Consider the following 24815-nt stretch of genomic DNA (forward strand, 5'->3'; position numbering starts at 1 on the left):
TGATTCAGATTTCGGTGATTTCTGGATGGGTTACTTTGGTTGCTACTTTCATTATTGGCGTTTGATATTTTTGGATGGGTGGCTCATAGCTATTACTTTGTTTCATTATTGATTTTAGTTAGTTCTTCAGCTGGCTTTGCTTTTCTTTCTCTCGTGTATAGCTTTGTAGGGCCTGGGGCATGCCCCTTGTAATCTTGTTTATTCTTCTGTTTTATTTACGACTTATTCACCCAAAAAAAGAACGTTTGTCTCTAACTTTCTCCGTCCTTCTCCATCCTTCTCTATTTTGTTCTAGGAACTAATAAGCCACTAATTGTTTCATTAGCTTAAGGGGACAAGTTTAACTCAAACTAACCTTGCTTAGCCTCTAAGAAAGAGAATTTTCTGAGTAGTTTTAGCGTAACTATATTAGTTTAACTTAAGCACCCTATTCAGGGTTTTCTAAATCTCCTACGTGTTCAGTTCTCGAGTCCAAATGGATGAATTTGAATTCTCTTTGATTTTCTTCCGATTTCTCTTTCTTTTTCTCTAACTTTCTCTTCAACATCTCGAGAAGAGCGTTTCCCTCTATGTTTCTCCGTCCTTCTCCGTCTTCCTCTGTTTTGTTCTACGAACTAATTAGCTTAGCACACTAATTGTTTCATTAGCTTAAGCGGCCAGGTTTAACTGAAACTATCCTTGCTTAGCTTGTAAGAAAAAGAATTTTCTAAGTAATTTTAGTTTAACGATGTTAGTTTAAGTTAAGAACCTCATTTAAGGATTTCCAAATCACCTACGTGTTCAATTCGCAAGTCCGCAAGGAAGAATTTGAAGTCCCTTTGATTTTCTTCCTATTTCTTTTTCTTTTCTCCAACTTCTCATCTACCTGTCAAGAAGAATGTTTCTCCAAAACTTTCTCCATCCTTCTCTATTTTGTCCTACGAACTAATTAGCTTTGGCCAATAATTGTTTCATTAGCTTAAGTGGCCAGGTTTAACTCAAACTAACCATGCATATCGTCTAAGAAATAGAATTTTATGAGTAATTGTAGCTTAACTATATTAGTTTAATTTAAGCACCCTATTTAATGTTTTTTAAGTCTCCTACGTGTTCAATTCTCAAGTCCAAATGGATGGATTTGATTTCTCTTCGATTTTCTTCCTATTTCTCTTCCTTTTCTCTAACTTTCTCTTCTACATCCCAAGAAGAACGTTTCTCTCTAAGTTTCTCCGTGCTTCCTCATCTTTTCTGTTTTATTCTACGAACTAATTAGCAGAGGCCACTAATTCTTTCATTAGCTTAGGTGGCCATGTGTTAACTCAAATTGACCTTGCCTAGCCTCTAAGAAAAAGAATTTTCTGAGTAATTGTAGCATAACGATATTAGTTTAACTTAGGCACCTCATTTAAGGTTTTCAAAATCACTGAAGTGTTTCAATTCTCAAATCCAAAACGATGAATTTGAATGCCCTTTGATTATCTTTCTAAAATCCCTTTCTTTTCTCCAACTTTCTCTTCTAGCTCTAAAGCAAAATGTTTCTCTCTTTTCTCCGTCCTTCTCCATCATTTTCCATTTGGTTCTTGGAACTAATTAGCTTAGGCCACTAATTCTTTCATTAGCTTATGTGGCCAAGTTTAACTCAAACTCACCTTGCTTAGCCTCTAGGAAAGAGAATTTTCTGAGTAATTGTGGCATAACGATATTAGTTGAGCTCAGGCACCTCATTCAAAGTTTTCAAAATCACGTTAGTGTTCAATTCTCAAGTCCAAAACGATGAATTTGATTGCCCTTTGACTTTCTTCCTATTTCTCTTTATTTTCTCTAACTCTCTCTTCTAAGCTCTCAAGAAGAATGTTTCTGTCTAACTTTCTCCGGCCTTCTCTATTTTGTTCTAGGAACTAATTAGCTTGGGCCACTAATTATTTCATTAGCTTAAGTGGCCATGTTTGACTCAAACTAACCTTCCTTAGCCTCCAAGAAAGAGAATTTTCAATGCATTTGTAGCATAACGATATTAGTTTAACTTAAGCCCCTCATCTAACGTTTACTAAATCACATTTGAAAAAAGATTTACTAGTCACACACTACACCTAATAAGGACTTCTCAATCAACCATTTAAAACGTGAGAGCAAATAGTACAGAAGTTTCCAAAATAGGATTTTCCAATAAATTTTTCTTTTTAAAATTATACTTATTATTTTTTAAAAAAATAAATAAATATAATTTAATGTAAATTTCAATAATTAATTAATCCAATATTTTTCATAAATAATCTTGACAAATGCACTAACAATTAAACCAATCGGATCAACAAAATGGACCACATGTCCAGATTTCTCCACGTTACTTCTTATGAAAGTTTTCAAATTTTGATATTGTTATTCCTGATTTTTACCTAGAAGCATAATTTTATTGGGATAAAAAAAAAAAAAAGAAAAAAAAAATCTGATTCTTATGGCAGCTTAATAATATCCCTTGTCGTACATGACAAGTTAATCAAGCCTCATTCATGTGAGCTTTTCAACTATATTGGTGGAACTGGATTTTCAAAAAAACAAAATTAATATGGTTCCCTTGGTCAGGGATCCATGACAATCCACCTGTTGTTGTAGATATTTATGGTCTTTCTTTCTTTTTCTCTTAAGAACATTATGCCAACATCTAACCACTTTTGTTCCCAAAAAAAAAAAAAAAAAACACTTAACCACAATTTCAGTTGCTTTTTTTATTTATTTTGAATTATTTTATGAGATGAAAAGAAATTGTGTTGAGATGATTTGTGATTTTTTTTTTTTTTTTTGGTAATTAAATAGGTGATTGTAAGATAAAAAGTAATTGATTAATACGTAAGATATGACATTTTGTCTTATTAACTATTTTAATCATTTTTGTCTTGATTGATTAGTTTAGCCTCCCCCTTTATTTCCAAACAAGGCCTAATCTATAGTTTGATTTATAAGGTTTGCAAATAAATTGACTTGGAATTAGAATTCTGGGATCAAAAACGTTTTAGACCTCTAAATGAGGAGCTCTAAAGGCGGCCCCCATCTTATGATTTTATATTCAAAAATGTTTCATGCCCCCTTTTTCCTCCACCCCTTTGATCCCCTCTCTCTCTCATTGGTTATATTTCCTTTTTCTTTTTTCTTTTTTCTTTTTTTCATGCTCCTCCAATCACCACCCGCCACGTGTCTGTGGGGGTTGTGGGGGTGGTGATTAGAGAGGGTGTCTATCATACTCCATCCGTCTCAAAATATTAGTCCCTTATTCTATTTTTCATTGTCCCAAAATATTAGTCCCTCTTCAAAAATCAAGTACAAAAATAATATAAATTTCCTATTTTGCCCTTCTTTTAAATTAATAAACAATATAAAAAGTACAATTATGACATTGATATTCTCAAAAAATGTACTATCAAAATGATAATTTTGGAAAATCAACTTTTTTCAAATGTAATAATTGTACTACCAAAAAAAGTTGGATTCCCCAAAAGGGACCATTATTTTGGGACGGAGGGAGTAGCTCTTTTATATTTTGACTTGTGATTTTGTATTTTGTATTTTTATTGTTATATGTATTGACACATCACTTGAGTGGGCATTAAAGTTTCAACTCTGATACTCTTTATCATTACTGTTTTGGGATGTATGAGTTCTACATTAAAGATTTAAAGCTCGTTTTGAAACATGTTTTTTATAGTAATTTTTTAATATTTTGACTAAAATATAAGATTAAAAAAAACTAAATATGTTTTAAATGATTTTTTTAAAATTTTTTTATAAAAAATGTGCAAAAAAATAGAATAAGTAAAAAATAAAAAAATCTTTGCCTTTTTAATATGTACTGCCCTTCTGATTTTTTTAAATTACTTTGTAGAGTTTTCAAACGATTCCATAATTGAGTTCGAAGTTTAAAGAATTAAATTTAATCACACATTTCATGATTTTATTTCTTCACAATCATATACATATGTCACTACTGTTAATTAGATAGTATAAATAAAAACGTTAAATCAATTAGGAAATCTCTTGCTTTTGGCCTCTTTTTCGCAAAAAAAATTAAAAACAACTTTTTCGATTTTTTAGTTTTTTATGATCACATTATTTATTTATTTTTTATATATATTTTTCATAAAATATTAAAAAAATCAAATTTTAAATTTACCCCCAAATTGATCATTGTGAGCTCAATGCAAGTCTCTATTGAATTGTCAGCGTTCCCATAATCCATCTCTCAATGACAATCTTGACCGTATAATTCTCAATCTTGGATCCCTATGCCACGTGGACCCACATGAAAAGGCCACTGTTGCAAAAGGACCCCACATCATCACCAAGTCAATGACTTGTCCAGTCCACGTCATGGGGTTAATTGAGGGCTTCTAAGACCTTTTACATTAGTAAACTATTTTAATAAGTTAAAATTTTTGTGTTTGGCAAGATAATTAAGTTTTTTTGTAATTAGATGTAATATTTATAAGAGAAAAATTAAAATGATTATAAATTTAATGTGTCATCTTGTCTTATCAATTATTTTATTTTATTTTATTTTATTTATAAATTTTAACTCAAAAAATAAAAAAATAACCTTTGTCAAACACCCCACTGGCCCAATAGATTTTGGTTCTAGGAAAAAACACAAAAACAAAACAAACCAAACTAGTTGGTACTTTGTGGCACTCCTTTATATCAACACACCACAATCCATGACAAAAAAATAACAAAAGGACAACCATATTGGTCCCCTTCCCCCCATCATTCAAGTTAAGTGACTTATGTCTCATTTGACAACATTATTTTTTAATTTAAAACTCAAAAAATCATTAAAAAAAATCAAAAAGTCAACAACTTATATTAAAAAGTCAAAAATTTTATTTTCTCTTTACTTTTTGCACATCTTTTCGTAAAAAATCAAAAATTTATCCCAAATATATTAGTTTTTTTACATTATATTTTAGCCAAAAAATTAAAAAGTTAATAAAAAAACTTATTCTCAAACGAGGCCTCATATTTCAAGTAAATTAATCTGGACACACTCACAAAAAAATAAAAAATAAAAAATTTAACCTCGTTTGGGAACTCTCATTTTTAGCCAAAAAGTCAAAAAGTTATTAAATTAGCCAAAAAGCCAACAACCCATACCAAAAAATCAAATATTCTCTTTTCTCTTTACTTTTTACACATCTTTTCGTAAAAAGTCAAAAAGTCATCACAAAAATACTAATTTTTTTTAGCTCATATTTTAGTCAAATAGCTAAAAAGTTACTAAATTAACCTATTCCCAAACGAGACCTAATGTTTTCTAAACTCTCATTGTTCAAATTTTGTAAGAGAAGTTGAATCTCTCAACGAAACATGAAAATGTAAACTTGATTCTCTCACATAATTTGAATTGAACAAAAGTTAATTCTCAAATTTGAATTAAAATTTTAAGGGAAAGCAAGCCCCTTTCGTATATACATTGTCCAAGTAGTCCTACACAAATCAATTCTCTCAAGCAAACATTCTCGAAAGCAAACATGGTAATTCAAAAACACCACATAATTATATCCAATTAATAATAAGGGTATATAATCATTTTGTAAGAAACTAGGAATAAAATACAAAAAAAATTTAATTCAGTATAATTTTTTAAAAGTAATTACAAATACATAAAATAAATTATATTTTTAATTATTAAAATTGATAAAATTTACCATTAGTTTATAATTAATAATTTTTTTTTACAATTACATTGATCAGTAATTTCTCCAATAAAATAATTCAATGATCTCTCAACCCACATGGTAACTTTTGCCTTACTTGAGAATCTGAGATCATCTACGTCCATGTGTCAAGATCAAGTCAGAAATCAGCTAACCCCCACATCCCACCTCACTTGTCTATATGTATAATTGGAGTAGAGATGAAAAATTTTAATTTTGAAACTGCAAAAGAGTTTTAGTAATGTAATAAAGAGTGATATTCATAGGTGATGTGATGTATATCTACATTTTTATTTTTATTTTTATTTATTTTTTTCTCTTATTACGTCACTAAATCTTTTTATAGAGGTTCAAAATTATTCCTACTATCGTCATTGATATAATTGAATGAGGTACAAAATGATGGTACCCAAAATTATTGACCCAGTGGTGACTTGATCACATGGCATTCAATCCACCACCAAAAGAGGCTCATTTCCTTTTGTAATTTAATGTTTTCCTTTTCTATTAATAATTTAGAAAAAAAAAAAATTATATAAAACAATTGAAACTTCACTCTTTCAAACCTAACCCCCATCTTTTTGACTCCTTCCAAGGGCTACAAGCAGGCAGACATTGAAGAATGCAAATTTCACTTTGAAAAGAAGTAAATAAATAGACTTCTTGTTTGTTTTGTTTAAGTAACTAACAGAGGCCCACGCTGCTTCTTCAAGCTGAAGGTAAACCAATATTACAACAATTTGACCCACACAAAACAATACTCACCAACCCAAACCTGAAAATCAATACTTATTCATTTCCCAAATCTACAATGCAAATTGAGATCTATCTATCTACCTATCTATCTATACCCCAAATGAATTGGGTCCTGGACCCCCATGGTGGTTAAAATAGACTGCCAAATGCAATTCTTGAAACCAATTTTTTCCCGGTATCAAGATTTATCCACCCACTCATTTTCAGCAGCAATCCTACCTGAGCCACGGCCTCCCATTTTACCAAATGAGCCCATTGCCGACAAGCTCTTGAAACTACTGCTTCCCTCGCTGAAGTTCTTGGACTTTCTTGACCTTCTTAGCTTCGAGGAGGTAATGTCGTGGTCAGCGTCGACATTGTTGGTCTTAACTTTGGCAACTGCTAATTTGGCAATGCTGCTCCGGCAAAATGGGCAAACTGGTGCAGTAAGGCATGTCGTGGTTGGGTTAGGCTTGTTATGACAGCATAATGCGAGCGTGCATTGCGCACACATCTGGTGACCGCAGTCTTGGACTTCAATTGTGCACACTTGATCAAAGCATATGCAGCATAGCTCGGTGTCACTCGACTGCATAAAATGGAAGCAAATGGATAAGCTGTCAAGAATAAACATTCATTTATAATAGACAATAAACCACCATTATGAAACAATTTTTGCTCGGATCAGAGCACTACAGGCAAGAAAAACATATCAAGCAAGATAAGACTTTACACAAAAATCCACTATTAGGCTTCCATATCGACTTTCCACAAAGGCCAACGACAAAAGTCAACAAAGGAAAAAAAAAAATTTAAGTTTGAATAGTTCTGGTCAGCTTAGAAGTCTGATAAACTATTAAGAAACAAGATTTCAAATTTGAAATTTCAACCGTGTTTCATTTTTGGAATTTCTAGTGGATATTTTGTGCATATAATTCCAACATCTGAAAAAAATTCAACATTTTTGGGATTTAAATTGATTTAAAAACAAGGGTAAAAAGATTTTACCCCTTGATGAGAAGAAACAAGTTACCTCAGAAATATTGTCATCAACCCCAGTATCAGAATATGATGGAGATGGAGGCGAGAAATCTGTCCCCTTCAAAATGGTCTTTTCCCTCTCCCTGTTTGCCTCCATCAGTGCCTGTTCTAACAAAGCTTTTGCCTCTGCATTAAGCTCGCTAATGAACTTCAAAGGTGATGGCCAAACAAGAGGCTCTGCTGATGAAGGATTCAGCAACGCTGCACAAGCTACATGCTTGTGCTTTAGAGCGACCATGTATGGTATTCTCCTGCACCAGAGACATGATTGGACAAAGAGGGTTCAATTTCTCATTTTTTATAAGCATTATGTAAGAGAACAAAACTTTAGTTCATGTCGCACATCAATAAGTTGGGACAACTACCATATTCTGAATTTAAATTCTGGCTTCAGATTTTATTTATAATTATAAAATACCCTAAAGAATGTTAAATCATCGCTCACTGAAATAATGATAAACACTCTGGATTTCCATGACAACGAGATTGAATTATCAGGCTCAACGGTAATAAATTGAGTAAAGGATTTTAGAGTTTTCTCATGGTGACAGTCCTTCGCTCTATATTTATTTTTGACCCTATATTTAATTTTGGTGGTAATTACACCAACATAAGGTTTCCAACAAATTTTTCCAACAAGATGTAAACAAATTGGCTTAGCTAAAATGATATGAATCCATATGTTTTGATTTTCACAATTAAGAAACAGTCTTTAAGGCCACATTTTGGGAATTTGCATTGTGGTTAATATAGTGAACAAGTCTAAGTGCACTTTTTTTTGGTTCTGCCTAGTAATGCTTACATTTTCTATGGTAGCTGTCTAGAAAATGTAAGTGTTAGATAACAATGGGTTGTAGACTGAAAGTGACATGAGAGCATCAACTTTGAAAATGAGAGCATGCATATATATAAATTTTAATTTGTAATTTTTTTCATTATTTGAGAATCAACAAATGGTTTTTCATGTATATTTTAAAAAGAAATAATAAAGAAAATTAAAGCAAAAAATATATGAAAAAATTTGTAGAGTAGCATGGCAAAATGCAAGATGTTGATTTTTTAAATCTCAGGTTCGAGTCATTTCAGGTTCAAGATGGTTTTTTTTTGGGGGGGGGGGATAAATATTTCAGGTTCAAAATCTTTTGAGCATTATATATTGTGCTATTGCAAGATACACAAGATCATGCAACATGTGAGCCTAGAACTCTATACCACAGAATGTACAAAACAGCTGGGTCCATCACATTGATGTTGTTTTGTGGAACATGGATAGCAGCAGGTGTACTATAGAGTGGCACAACAGATGAATCCATAGACGTGTCAGCTAAATATTCTCACAAACATCAATTCATTGTCAACCAAAAATTCTTTCTCAATTTTGCTCCTAGTAAAATCCACGAACCAGAGTATGGTCCACCACGATGGCAGATTTGGCTTATTATAGTTCCCAGCAATTGCTCTGCCGTGTTTTTTAACTGCATCAAATTTAGCAATAAACCTATTTTTGTGCAAACTACATAGAAATACAATTTGACAAAGAACAGCACGAAATAGAGGCTCTAATCCATGAAATGCCAAACCATCATTGATAAATCAGAAATGTGGGCTCAAAGGACGTTACCCTTTTTAAATCATCAAAATTAGCAAAATAGGTTGAGAGAAATTAAAAGCAATAAAGATGTTAATCACCAGCTGCCCCAAAAGTTTAACCGGTTAATGATGATCCCTCACAATTTGAACTGAATAGGGTGCACAAAAACAAACAAAACATAATAAAATAGACACTAACAATCACATATAACAAGACTTGACACCTCCAATAAACAAAGCTCCAATATTAGGTTACATTAATGCTTGCACCAAAAGCTTTTGCTGTCAGGAAAAGGGACCATATATATATATATATATCAAGCTCTCAAAAAAAACAGTGCATCACAAACTCATGGGCAATTTTGAATCCTCAAAAACCATATCTACTGGTTATCACTTGACGTGATTGTAAAATACAATTTGTTTGGTAAGGCTCCTTAAAGTATTGGAGGTCCAAGTTAACATTAAATGTGCATTATATGAGATAAAAGCACACCAATGTTAATTTGGATTGCTAAAAAATCACAGAAAGTGGAAAGCTGTGTATATAAGCAAAAAGTGAAAAGTGGAAAGTTGGGGAAGCAAAGATGGACCCTATTGATAGCTCACATAAACATGTCCTTAGCAGTGACTGAGAACTCCATTCAGTTTCAACAATAAGAAGAATCTCAAGGCATGATGTGTGCATCATACACTCCTCAAACTTCTAGAAATGCACATTTAAAAAATAAAAAAAAAAAAAGCAAACAAACAAACAAAATAAAACAAAAATTGCGTATGCATGTTACAGTTTTAAGGCACCCACATCTTTGATAAAATTAAGTTTATGCTCAAGGACACCCTATTCTAAATTTCAGTCATCTGCATTTTGTATAGAAAGTACATGTCCAAGACACACCAATTTCAAATTTTCTGTCGAATGTACTGAAACACGGGTGTCATACATGTCAAAGTCAATATTTTTTATGGTGGCAGTAATACATGAGGGAAAGCAACCCAAAAAAAAATTTGTTGAGTGCAAGTTTATTGTTCTTCATCATTAACATCAGTTAAAGCACTTACGTAGTAACAACAGCAGGAAGCCCCTCAGGAATAGCTGCAACTGCAAGAGCAACTGCAATCTAGATGGGTAATGTAAATTAGGTCAGAGAAAGTAGAATTCACTACTCGGCATGAAAATATAATGAAACAAAAGCTGAGAAACATATACCAAGGTCAAAAGAAAGAAAATAATAGCATAAAAATTGCCATATGCACAAAATAGATATGAGTTAGAATCTGAATGACTATCCTTTCATAAAATCAGATGAAATGTACTGATTCTACACAGCTAAGAGCCTAAGACAAATTCTGTAAAATGTAACTAGGAGCATGAGTACAATGACAGAAAATGATAAAATCAATGACCATAATTTCAAATGACTGCACGTGAAAAAGTGCAACTATAGAAGAATAAATTAGATGCCAATAAAGCCAGATTGGTATTTAAGCAAATGAAGATGTGGATCTTGAAAGGTGTAATGCTAAACACATACCAAGTTAACATGAAAATCATAGGAACAACTGAAAGAACAGCTACATTTATAGATGACCACATCCGTTGTACTTGGTCATGCAAACTTTCAGTATTTATGTTTACTTTTTCCACCATTTAATAAAGCTTGTAAGGCTCATAAATTTCAATGTGATGTTTGTGAGTTAGCTAAACATTCTCATACTATTTATATTCCTCATACGTCTTGTGCCCCTTGTGTATTTGATCTTATTCATTCTGATGTTTGAGAGCCTTCACCTATTCCCGCCTTTTCTGGCCATAGGTATTATGTGACCTAAATGACCCACACCCGTTGTACTCGGGTTTATCTCATTACAAGTAAATCTGGTGTTTTTCCTATATTTGTTCAGTTTCTTCAGATGGTTAAAACTCAGTTTCACACTGTTGTTTGAAATATATGATCTAATAATGGTGGGGAATACATCTCCAATGCTTTTCATTCCCATCTTAATCAGTCTAGTATACTTCAACAACTTACTTGCCCCAGTACTCCTGAACAAAATGGGATTGCTGAACGCAAAAACTGTCACATAATGTATGTGGTTCGTTGTCTTCTTCAGGACATGAATGTTCCTAAGTCTTATTGGCATAATGCAATCCTTGCCACATTGCATCTGCACTCCTAGTCGTGTTTTCCAAGGTCTTGCTCCTCTTCAAGTCTTACATCCTACCAGGAATCTTTTTCCTCTCTTACCTTAGCTTTTTGGGTGTACTTGTTTTGTCCAAAACAGAAGTCCTACTTGAACTAAGTTGGATGACAAGGCCATTAGGAGTATCTTGTTAGGGTATTCCACCATGTCAAAAGGGTATCTATGTTATGATCCTAGCCCTTGTAGGTACTATTGTTACACCATGAGAAGGACCCTTTTTTTAGTACTTACACTTCTATGCAGGATTCCTCTATCACTCCTATCCCATTGGAGGATTCTTGTGTTCGGCCTCTTCCCATTTGTGATGAGGTTGAGGTTGGCTCTAATGAGGTTCCTCCTCCTTCTCCTCCTCCATTGCAAGTATTCTCATCGTTCTCATCCACTGCCAACAGCCTCTCCAATAAGTGAGTTAGGTAATTCTTCCCTTATGGTTCGTGCTCCTCGTGAATCGTTTTGGTTATCTTAGCAATACTAATCATCCGATTTCTCAATATCTTTCTTATGATAGTGTTTCACCTGCTTATCATTCCTTCCTTGGCAAGCTCAAGTTAGAAACTATTTCTCGTTCTGTGTCAGAAGCTCTACAGAATCCCAATTAAGTAGCTGCTGCGCAAACCGAGATGACAGCTTTGGAATAGAATCAGACCTGGCAACTTGTCTCTCTCTTATCTGGCGAGAAGACTGTTGGTTGCAAATGGGTATTCAATATTAAGTATCTTGCACATGGCATTGTGGACAGCTACAGCGCGGCTTCTTGCCAAGGGGTTTACTTAGGTTCTTGGCAATGATTTTGGGGCTACTTTTGCACTAGTTGCCAAGCTTACCGTTGTTCGTCTTCTTATTTCCCTAGCTGCCTCTCATTATTGGCATTTTTCACCAGCTAGATGTCAAGAATGCATTTCTTCATGGGGACTTACTTGAGACTATTTCCCCAATTTTTTAGTAGAGGGGAGTGTGTGGGAAAAGTTCGTCGACTGCACAAGTCTTTATATGGGCTTAAATAGTCTTTTCGAGCTTGGTTCAACCGTTTTAGCTCTGTCATTTTATCCATGGGGTATGTTCAGTGCCACTCAAATCATACATGCTTTATTCACCGGAATTCCACTGTTCAGTGTATTATTCTGCTTGTGTATGTTGATTATATCATCCTCACACGTAATGATTCAGTTGGCATAGCACAAGTCAAGAGGGATATGAGTCAGGCATTTGATATTAAGGATCTGAGTCCTCTCAAATATTTTCTGGATAGTGATGTTGCTCACTCTCGTCAGCGGATTTTATTGTCCCAAATGAAGTACATTCTTAATCTTCTTCAAGACACCCGTATGCTGGGATGCAAACCTAATATGCTTCTACTCCTATGGATCCTAACCTCAAGCTTACATCAAGAGTCTGGTGAGTTACTGAAGGATCCAAGCACATATCAACACCTTGTTGGCCGTCTCATTTATTTTACTAACACTAGACCTGATTTGACTTGCGGTTAGTGCTACAAGTCAATTTATACATGCACAGCTTCTTGATGTTCATCACATTTTGCGATATTCGAAGACTTCTCCTGGTTTGGGGTTATTTTCACAACTGGTATTCAATTAGGGCTCTCGTGTTTTCACTAATGCAGACTATGCAAGGTCTAGAACTGATAAACATTCCACGTCTGGCTTCTGTATTTTTTATGGTGATCATCTAATACCATGGAAAAGTAATAAACAAACAATTGTGTATAGATCTTCTACTGAAGCTGAGTATCAGGCAATGGCGCAACGTATATTCGAGGTTCTATGACTCCACTCTATTCTTACAGAGTTGGGGTTGGAGGAGGTTGCCCCCTCCTCTTTGTTTTGTGACAACAAATCAGCCATTATGTTATCCTTTTATTCACTACTGCATGAGGGGACTAAACATATAGAGGTTGACATATATTTCATTCGAGTCATTCGAGAAAAGGATCGGATTGGTATTGTGAGTCCATCCTTCATCTCCTCTTCTAAACAGCTAGCTGAAATCACAGGAAATTAGGTAATATTCCTATATTTTTTTATTCCTCTTGATTTATTTCCTATTTTGTATATATTCTCCATCAATATAAATATATAGGCTGGTCTCTGTTCTAGACAAGCCATTCAACTCTATTCTTCTTATACATGCTAACAAAACTTATGTTTCTGGTCATGCAACATTTAAACAAGGGACACCTGACCAAAAATCAGTCTTCTTTTTCCTCCAATTGGGGACAAATTTTCTCCTTTTGCATATTTAAGTATAATACTTAGGATTTTTAAAGTTCAAGAAGAATATGAAAACCCTTCTTAGATGCCTTGTTTTTCAATACCACGGTTGATGGAACATCACCAGGAATTGCATTAAGATCCCCATGTAGATGTACCTTCCCATGTAACTTGACATTTCCTTACAACTAACTTTGTCAATAGCAGTCTGGATTCTAAAGAGGACGGCTAATTGTAATCTCTCATGGAATGTTTCTCCTATTGATCCAGTGTCTTCCAAGTCTAAAGCATAGAACCCACCTTATTAATTGACTGCAGACCCAACAATTCTATAGCTAAGGATTTACATAAAATCCCCTTTATAAGGTGACTGATGACAAGAACCATTGAACATGGTTGTCTGAATCGTACGATTCGCGATATGATTCGTACGATTCAATACAATTTCTGCTTAGGACAATACAAATCGCACCTTGGAATCGGAAAATTGAAATTCGAACTCTAAATCGTTTGAATCTGTCAGAATCACCGATGCACCCAATTCTAAACAATTCAGATTTCATTTTTTGATGTCTGAAACGAAATCGTTTGACATCTTTTAACCAGAAAAAAGAAAAAGAAAAGAAAAGATCAATACATGTTGAAGATCAAGCTATGGCTTGTGAAGAGAGGAATCGAAAAAAGAAGAGGAAAGAACCTGCCATTGACAAAATCAAGCAGCAATTTTGCTTCTTCATACCCAAAATCTAAAGGAATGTAAAGAAATCAAACTAGGGATTCTCGGTACTCTCCCATGCTCATCTTCTCTCCTTCGTTACCTAAAAGTTGTGTGGGGCAAGTTTTTGTTGCCTACCTCGTCTCTTTGTGGGTCTCCGTAATCCTTTAATAATATTATATAGCTACATATCTATATTACATTATGTAGTTATACACACGTACGCTTTAATAAATAATATCTATATAGTACAATATATTTTATATAAATTATATACTATTACTTTATATAAATTATATATATTTAATAATTAAATTACAAAATAAGTAATTAAATTATATATTTTATACTCCCTCTGTCCCATTTTGTTGGTCCATTATTTCTTTTTCTTTTTTTTGTCCCAAAATATATGTCCACTTTGAAAAGTCAAAGACTTTAATTTTGAAAGTTTCGAAAAAGTAATTGTAAAGTTTCGAAAATTACCCCTTCTAAAGTAATCATATACAATGGAGACCAACAGAGGCAGCAGTGAAGAGATGCGATACAGTGACAGTAGATAGGAGTGTTAGGGAAAGGGGTAGACCTAGATTGACGTGGACTAGTGTAGTAAATAGAGATGCAAACCTCCTTAATTTCGCTAATGAAATGGCCTTAGATTGAGTCCAGTGAAGAAAAATTATTCATGCAACCGACCCCATTTGATGGGACTTAAAACTTGATTTCGTTTGCTTTGGTTTGGTTTGGACTATCAATATGGGAAGGAGGGAGTAATTAATTATAAATACAATATATTTTAAGTAAATTATATATTATATATAACATTATAGTGGTTCATAAATTTATATTAGATTATTATTTTTTTCATTTTAATCACTATATTTGTGATTTTATATGTATATAAATGTATATATATATTCAAATATAGATATATATATATATATATATAATGATGTGAAAGATTCATGATTCGATTCGATTCAAAATTAATTTTTTTGAGAAATTGATTAACGATTCGATTTGCAATTTGACAACCATGCCGGTGAATAATAATCTCATTCAACCACCCTAACATATGAATCACCCTCAACCAGAAAAAGTTCTTCTTTCAGGCTTGGCAAGAAGGCATTAATCTCTCGCCTCGATTGCTGTCATTGCCCTTCACCTTCCAACGTGCTCATCCCTCCAGAAATAAAGGCTATCTAGAAACAATTAACAATAACAACACTGTACTAACATATTCAGAAGGGGGAGGGGGATGGATAAAGTTTCCACTAAAGGTGCCAAAAGGGAACAACCTATGTACACTAGGAGTATACAAGTTGGACAAAAAGCCATCAATAAAATTTAGCTCCTATGAAATCGACCAAGGAAACAGAAGTTCAAAATACTCTCTAAGCCAGCCGTGAAAATTATGAAAACAATGAGATCATATTTCAATGGTTTTACCTCCTCACATAGGTGTGCAACTTGGCCCAAAAGCTGTTAAAAGAAAGAAAGATGTTACTGTAAAAGGACTCAATGGTTCAATGAAAAGTACCAAGGTTGGACAATCACTTGGAGGCAGTATCATCATAAATATGAAGTATGAACATCCATATCTTCAGCTTCAGAATATCTTTCAGAGTAAAAGAAAGGCATCTAGCGCCCCCCCAACCAAAGTATTTCCAAACATCGCACCTCAAGACAGTGATTGTATTCAAAAAATTAAATTGTTCCCCCCACCATCAAAGTATTTCCAAACATCACACCTCAAGACAGTGATTGTATTCAAAAAATTAAATTAAATTAAATTGTTCAAAACAACCAAGTCATCATATTAGCGTAGGATACAACCTCAATAGAAAAATACTAAAAACATATAGATATATATGGGTCCTGCTAATGACAGCCCAAGGGCTGTCAAAAAGCACCACAAAATGCCAAAATATTTATAATCCCAATACACTTTTCATATGTCCCAAAACACTTATACACATTTCAATACACTTTTTACACACTGTTTACCATAAGGGCTGTTTCTAGTAAGCCATCGGGGGCCAAAATCAAGTAACAGTCGCAAGAAGGGCTGGGAATACATCAAACACCTCGGGAGTAACCAGCGTGAGTTGTGAAACTTACGGAACTAGCACGGAACTTCCGGTTTGAAAACTAAGTTGGAAAAAGACACTTTCTTCACACTTAAGCTTGGAAATAGGACATCGGGGGGCCAAAACAGTGTAACAGTCACGAGAAGGACCGGGAGATGCCCCAAACACCTCGGGAGGGTCCAAGGTAAGTTGTGGAGACTTACGGAACTAGCACGGGACTCTCGGTTTGGGAACTAAATCGAAAAATGAACTTTTTTCACACTTCAACTCGAAAATAAGCCGTTGGGGGCCCAAATCGTGTAACAGTCACGAGAAGGCCCGGGGAACACATCAAACACCTCGGGAGGGACCAATGTAAGCTGTCAGAACTTACGGAACTAGCACGGGACTCCCAGTTTGAAAACTAAGTCCGAAATGGCACTTTTCTCGCACTTAAGCTCAAATAGTCCATCGAGGGGCCAAAATCGTGTAACAGTCAAGGGAAGGTCCGGGAACACCTCAAACACCTAGGGAGGGACCAACGTGAGTTGTGGAAACTTACGGAACTTGCATGGGACTCCCGGTTTGAAAACTAAGTCAAAAAATGCACTTCTTAAACACCTAAGTTTGAAAATAGGCCATCTGTGTGCCAAGTTTCGTGCCAAACCGACGACGTTTGGTATTTCGGGGCGTCCACACCTCGAATTCAATTTTCATAAGGAACTACTTTTGCCTAGAGCGAAATCCGGCTCTAACTCCAAAATCGGGAACCCAATTGGAGTCCTGTCATCTCCTACAAGTTTCTCGTGCTTAGGCGGTCTTGTGTGCCAGGTTTCGGGCGAAACAGACGTCTTTTGGCAATTTCGGGGCGTCAACACCTCGAATTCAAGTTTCTTAAGGAACTAGTTTGCCTAGAGTGAAATCCGTCTCTAACTCCCAAACCGGGAACCCCATTGGAGTACCGTTTTCTCCCACAAGTCCCTCGTGCCTAGGTGGTCGTGTGTGTTAAGTTTCATGTCAAGCCGACGCCGTTTGGTAATTATGGGGCGTCAACACCTTAAATTCAAATTTCTTAAGGAACTAGCTTGCCTAGACCGAAATCCGGCTATAACTCCCAAACCGGGAACCCGATTCGAGCCCCGTCTTCTCCTACAAGTCTCTCGTGCCTAGGCAGTTGTGTGTGCCAAGTTTCTTGCCAAACCGACGCCGTTTGGCAATTTTGGGGCGTCAACACCTCGAATTTAAATATCTTAAGGGACCAAATTGTCTAGACCGAAATCTGGCTCTTACTCCCAAACCGGGAACCCGATTGGAGCCCCGTCTTCTCCCACAAGTCTCTCGTCTTTAGGCGGTCATGTGTGCCCAGTTTTGTGCCAAACCGACGGCGTTTGGTATTTTGGGGCGTCAACACCTCGAATTCAAATTTCTTGAGGAACTACTTTTGCCTAGAGTGAAATCCGGCTTTAACTCACAAACCGGGAACCCGATTGGAGCCGTGTCTTCTCTCAAAACTCTATCGTGTTTAGGCGGTCATGTGTAAGAACCCACATTTTATGTCTTAATCATGTTCATGAGCATATGTATGATTATGGTTTGTTAGGCTTGCATGTGTATGTTCGTGACTTGTCCTGCTTAGGTGAGTGAGATCCATGCCTTGATTTGATACCTTTGTGATTTGTTTAAGTGTTATGTGCTGCCCAAGTTGTGATTAGCCGACGTTATTCCAAGCCTAGGTTATGTATGCCTAGATCATTCCAAGCCGAGGTCATCCTCAGCCTAGAAGTGTCTTGGAACCCCTTGTTGACCTCCGTCCTTACCTTGCCACATTAGCCGAGATGTTACCTTGCACCCAAGTGATCTCGTCCTGGAGTGGTATGACCTAGGCCGAGGTGTGGCGCATCTAGGCCAAGATGCGGCACAGCTTAGTCAAGCGTTGTCCTTCCTAGCCGAGGTCATTGTCACCTTAGTTGCCGAAGTCCTTTTGTTAGCCGACGTCATTGCCTCGTCAGAAAGCCCATACCACTTTACTTGTTGAACACCCTTCCACCATGCTTTGTCTGGCCTGTCAGCCACCTTTTCAGGGAAAACCCAACCAGTCGCCGCCACGTGTCTCAGCAGAAGGATTAAGCCCAGAACCGAGTGAGAACACTCATCATTTGGTATCTTAACTTTGCCTTTTAGAGAGAGAAGCTCTAGGAGGAAGAAGGAGTTTTAGAGTGAGAAGTAAGTCTTCAAGCTTAATTCCTTGAGATCGAACCGTTAGATTCGTGTTCTAAGGTTAGATTCTTGATCCGCTCTTGTTGTTCTATATGTTTATGATATTGCATTGCATGATTGAATATGATTTGTAAGCCATGCATCGTTTTGAAATTCGGTTTTAGAAAGAGAAAATGACATTCATGTGTTCTTCAAGAAAGTCATGTTTTGATCCGAAAGCTTTTTGCCTAGACTCATGTTTTGTGTTTGTTCTTGCATGATTTTCAACTATGGGTACCCAGGTCCATGTTTTCAACTCCTAGCATGAAAATCCCAGATTTGTGATAACAGATTGTGATTGAACATTCATATTTTTCATGTTTTCGCACCCATGTTCTTCATGTTCATCAGCAGAGGGAAACCCAGAATTTCCCGACCTCTTTCTCTTGCATGTGGCCCTCAGGGACACACCTCGGCAAGGAGGTGTGGAACCTCGGCCTAGACCTGGTTAGTGCCCAGCATGTTTTCCGAAATCATTTGTATACATATAAAGCTTGTTTGAAAATGCATTCAATGGGCCTTGCCATGTGTTTGTAGGACTTGGACTTGTCTCGATTCCGACGTTGAAGAGCTATGTGAGTGGTATTTTTAATAAAGCTATGTTTAACTTGTTTTGATGAATCTCGTTTCGCTTTGTTTAACGAAAAGTATTTGATTTAGCATGATGCCTATCCCTATTTGTATATCAACCACTATCTTGTTTTGATGACATGTCTTGAAAGTCCTTAGTTGCAGGGGACTATAATGCAACTGCACTCTTGTCTTGAAAGTCCTTAGTTGCAGGGGACTATAATGCAACTGCACTCTTGTCTTGATATGTCATCGCACTTGTAATATGTAGATGTTATTAACATCCAAGGGATTTGAAAGACCGGCAATGAACTTGATTTTCCCTTTGATTGTAAAGTATGCTATGTATTGTTTTGAAGGGAATCTTGGATATCAATCATGCAAAACCTTTATTTCTAATATCATTCACTGAGTATCCAAACTCACCCTCTCTATATATATGTAGGTGATGAGCAAGAAGGCATTGAGGCCTAGATGTGTTGCCGACGTGTTGTGAATGCTGTGCCGACGTGTTTTGGACTTGCATTTTGTGACATCTTGAAGATCATGCTTCTTAGCTTTGTGTCATGTGTAATTTGTATATGTCGGCTTGAGAAGCCTTTTGGTCAAGATGTATTTTGTAACTCATTTCCTTATTGTATCCAAGTTGTAAGACCTTGTACAAATGCATGTCATTTCATTGGACTTAAGCACGGCTCTTATGGACTATTTAAATTCTGTATATGTATACATGTTGCTTCCGCACTCGTAAGCCCCATATCTATACTCTGATTGTGTGTGATTCTTGTAAGTCGGCCTTCGGTAATCTCGGATTACTGGCCATCACGGCACCAAACTACTAGGGGCGGTTTGGGGGCGTGACAGATTGGTATCAGAGCACAAGTTCCTTATAGTACGTTAATCACACACCTTGAGTCCTAAAGAGCGTAGGATTTCCCTTAGAATGATGATAGGATTGCATCATATTGCTTGCTACTTGACAAGGTGTGCATCATCTCGGCGTGAACCTTTTGTTACATCAGCATGATCATATTCTCTTGCATACATGTTCCTTTGTTCATTCTGTTTAAGTGTCACACCCTGCATACTCCCAGCATCATGAGGAGAGGTAGACCTCCAGTTGGCCGAGATCATTCCGAGGATAGGTTGGAGAGACTGGAAAGGTTAGTCGAAGGCTTGGTTCGTGAGCTGAGACAACCGAGACCGCAGGATACTGGTACCACCTCTACCCAGGCCGAGCAGACCAATGGCCGATATGCAGCTCCGCCTCCACCCCCTCCAGCACCGCAAGTGCCTCCGCAACCAGCTTTGTATGGGAATGACACGATAACCTTGATCAGAGAATTCAAGAAAATGAAACCGCCAAGATTCCAAGGGGGCATAGAACCAATGAAAGCCGAGGCGTGGGTTTTAGAAATGGAGAAGCTGTTTGAAATTTTCCCCAGTACAGACGGTCAGAAGGTATCCCTGGCAGCGTTCACGTTAGACGACGACGCCCGCAGGTGGTGGATGATGGTTCGCGAAAGTAATCCGTGTTTGACTTGGGCCAGATTTCTGGAGTTGTTCTACAACAAACATTTTCCCCTTAGCGTCCGAGACCGAAAGACCACGGAGTTCCAGAATCTGACACAGGGGAACAAGACAGTGGCAGAGTATGACCGTGCCTTTACTGAATTGGCGAGGTATGCGCCTCACATGGTTGATGACGACTACCGGAAGGCGAGAAAGCTTGAAAGTGGGTTGCGTGGACCGATACAAGACCGCGTCAACATGCTCAATATGCCGACATACGCCGGAGTACTAGACAAGGCTATCTTAGCTGAAGCTAATTTGAACCGATACCAGAGTTCGAGTGAGGGCCAGAGAAAGAGACAGAATTATGACAATCGCCGAGTTCCATTCAATGCCAAGAAGAAGGTGAATGTGGACAGTTCCAGCAACTCAAATCAGGATGGTAATGCTAAGCCGTTGTGTACGAGTTGTGGGAAGCTACATTTTGGAGTCTGCCGTTGGGCGACAGGGGTTTGCTATGAGTGTGGCGAGATAGGCCATCGCGTGAAAGACTGCCCGAAAGCAAGGACCGATGATGGGAAGAGGAATGGAAGCACCTCGGGCTCTGCACAGAAGAATAACATCGGGGGGATACAGGCGAGGCAGGGCAGGGTTTTCGCATTAGTGCCAGGAGACGCCCAGAATACTGAAGCAGTGGTGTCAGGTACCATTTCAATTTGTTCTCAAGATGCATATGTATTGATTGATTCGGGTTCTACGCATTCATTTGTATCTACCTTATTCGCCGAGAAGTTGGGTAGGGAATTAGAACCCCTTGATTATGTATTATCTGTGTCTACTCCATCTGGGAGAAATATGATTGTCGCATCCATTTATAGGGCGTGTGTTGTTATGATTGAGGGAGTAAAGTTGTTAATCGATTTAATGCCCTTGAGCATGACTCATTTCGATGTCATATTGGGGATGGATTGGTTAGTAGCGAATCATGCATCCATTAATTGTGTTACTAAGAGCGTCACATTGAAGACCCCAGATCTAGCCGAGGTCATTTTCCAGGGTAAAGGAGTAGTACCCCCACCTTACTTAATTTCATCCATGAAAGCCTACAAGTTGATCCAAAAAGGGTGTCAGGGTTATTTGTGCAGTATACTAAGTGATTTGAATGGAAGTATGAACATACCTGTTGTTGAAGAATTTCCCGACGTCTTTCCAAAAGAGCTGCCTGGCCACCTAGTCGATAGGGAAATAGAATTTGCTGTGAATATCGTGTCGGGAACACAACCTATCTCCAAAACCCCCTACAGAATGGCCCCAGCCGAACTGAGAGAACTAAAATCGCAATTACAAGAACTGTTGGATAAAGGATTTGTCAGGCCGAGCACTTCACCGTGGGGAGCACCCGTTCTGTTTGTTAAGAAAAAGGATGGCACACTTCGCCTTTGCATCGACTACAGGGAACTTAACAAGGTGACCATTACGAACAAGTACCCTTTGCCTAGGATTGATGATTTACTCGATCAACTACGAGGAGCACGAGTCTTTTCCAAGATCGACCTTAGGTCGGGCTACCATCAGTTGAAGGTTAAGGCCGAAGATATTGAGAAGACTGCCTTTCGGACAAGATATGGTCACTACGAGTTTTTGGTAATGCCTTTCGGAGTGACCAATGCCCCAGCAGCATTCATGGACTTGATGAACAGAGTCTTTAAGCCGTATCTAGACGAGTTCGTGGTCGTTTTCATCGACGACATACTGATCTATTCCAAGAGTACGAGTGAACACGGGAATCATCTGAGGCTTGCCCTCCAAATCTTGAGAGACAAGGAGTTGTACGCCAAGTTGAGTAAATGTGAGTTTTGGCTTTCCAGCATCTCATTCTTAGGGCATGTGATTAATGAAGATGGTATATCAGTTGACCCCAGTAAGATTGAAGCCATTGTGAATTGGCCAGCGCCGACCAACGTGACCGAGGTTCGTAGTTTTCTGGGTTTGGATTACAGGAAGTTTGTGAAGGATTTCTCGAGGATTGCAGTGCCATTGACACAACTAACCAAGAAGGGAGCAGCTTATGAATGGACTAATGATAGAGAATCAGCCTTTCAGGAATTGAAGACAAAGCTAGTCACAGCACCAGTTCTGGTACTACCATCAGCTAATGAGGAATTTCAGATTTACAGTGATGCTTCACATAAGGGTTTAGGTTGCGTGTTAATGCAAGGAGGTAAAGTCATAGCGTACGCGTCTCGTCAATTGAAGCCCAACGAAAAGAACTATCCTACCCATCATTTGGAGCTGGCTGCCGTAGTCTTTGCTTTGAAGATATGGCGTCATCACTTGTATGGAACATCTTGTCAAGTTTTCACCGACCACAAAAGCCTGAAGTATTTGTTCACTCAGAAAGAGCTAAATATGAGGCAGAGAAGATGGCTCGAGCTGTTGAAGGACTATGACATGAAGATTCAGTACCACCCAGGAAAGGCAAATTCCGTGGCCGACGCATTAAGCAGGAAACTAGTTGGAGGTTTGGCGTGTCTGGCAACGATCTCAGCGGAACCGACCATCGTTGAGGAAGTGAAGACCAGGCAGGTGGAAGATAAGTCCCTAAAAAGGATAATTGATGAATTCGTCTCCAAGCCGAGGCCAGGATATACAGTGGAAAACCAGGTGCTTAAGTTTGAAGGGAGATTGTGTGTAGCCGACCTGCCAGAGTTGAAAAGGAAGATTTTACGAGAGGCCCATAGCTCCAAGTTTGCCATTCATCCAGGGAGCACTAAGATGTATCAAGACGTAAAACGGACTTTTTGGTGGCCAAACATGAAAAGAGAAATAGCAGAGTTTGTATATCAGTGTCTGTGTTGCCAGCAAGTGAAGGCAGAACACCAGAGGCCGGCAGGACTCCTTCAGCCTTTGTCAATTCCTGAGTGGAAGTGGGAACACATCTCCATGGATTTCGTAGTAGGTTTGCCGAGGACGCAGAAAGGCATGAACTCGATTTGGGTTATAGCTGATAGATTTACTAAGTCAGCACACTTTTTACCTGTCAAGACAACGTTCAATGCCGACCGACTTGCCGAACTGTACATAAATGAAATCGTTAGACTTCATGGCGTACCGATGTCCATTGTTTCAGACCGGGATCCGAAATTCGTTTCTAGATTCTGGCAGAGTCTACAAGGAGCCTTGGGAACGGAGTTGAGATTTAGCACAGCCTTTCACCCCCAGACTGACGGACAAACGGAAAGAATGATCCAGACACTCGAAGACATGCTCAGACTGTGCGTGTTGGACTTCCAAGGGAGTTGGGAATCACATTTGCCATTAGTGGAGTTCGCGTACAACAACAGTTATCAAGCCAGCATAGGCATGGCGCCGTATGAAGCTTTGTATGGAAGGAAGTGCAGATCGCCGATATGTTGGACTGAAGTAGGAGACAAAGCTCTAATTGGCCCTGAGATGGTTCAAATGACAACTGAAAAGATTAAACTCATTCAGCAGAGGATTAAAACCGCACAGAGTCGACAGAAGAGTTATGCCGACCAGAGAAGGAGGGAGTTAGAATTTGAAATTGGGGATCATGTATTTTTGAAGGTCTCGCCGACGACAGGAGTTTCGAGATTTGGGAAGAAGGGTAAACTTGCACCCCGATACATTGGGCCATTTGAAATTCTCGAGAGGGTTAACACCGTTGCTTACAGACTTGCTTTGCCACCCGATTTAAGTCAGGTCCATAGCGTGTTCCATGTTTCGATGTTGAGGAAATATATCCGAGACCCACTGCATGTGATAGATTATTCCGGGATTGCAGTTAATGAAGATCTAGGCTATGAAGAGAAACCGATGAGAATTATTGACAGACAAGTAAGACAGTTGAGAAACAAGTCGATATCGATGGTAAAAATCGAATGGGTGAAGCATTATGGCAAGGAGGCCACGTGGGAAAAAGAAGAAGAAATGAAAATCTGTTATCCAGAGTTATTCGTAGGGCAAGGTAACCTAAGTTTGGGGACCAAACTTCTTTAAGGAGGGTAGACTGTAAGAACCCACATTTTATGTCTTAATCATGTTCATGAGCATATGTATGATTATGGTTTGTTAGGCTTGCATGTGTATGTTCGTGACTTGTCCTGCTTAGGTGAGTGAGATCCATGCCTTGATTTGATACCTTTGTGATTTGTTTAAGTGTTATGTGCTGCCCAAGTTGTGATTAGCCGAC

At 37.6% G+C, this 24815-nt stretch overlaps 1 protein-coding gene across 3 annotated transcripts in view; it reads right to left on the reverse strand.

Annotated features, from left to right (window-relative positions):
• Positions 1-6299: 6299 nt before the first annotated feature.
• LOC145801261 (putative E3 ubiquitin-protein ligase XBAT31) overlaps positions 6300-24815 on the reverse strand; it is a 113029-nt gene continuing 94513 nt past the window's right edge. For all 3 annotated transcript variants that reach the window (XM_082892059.1, XM_082892057.1, XM_082892058.1), the window contains exons 3-5: positions 10113-10171; positions 7453-7711; positions 6300-7008 (exon numbers count right to left, since the gene is read on the reverse strand). In XM_082892059.1, coding sequence (XP_082748185.1) covers positions 6619-7008; positions 7453-7711; positions 10113-10171 — 708 coding nt within the window. In that variant the 3' untranslated portion in view covers positions 6300-6618. The remainder of the gene's footprint in view (positions 7009-7452; positions 7712-10112; positions 10172-24815) is intronic.

Source organism: Camellia sinensis, chromosome 10, assembly GCF_055761805.1.
Source record: "Camellia sinensis isolate YWXY chromosome 10, ASM5576180v1, whole genome shotgun sequence".
In the NCBI taxonomy this organism is placed as follows: Eukaryota; Viridiplantae; Streptophyta; class Magnoliopsida; order Ericales; family Theaceae; genus Camellia; species Camellia sinensis.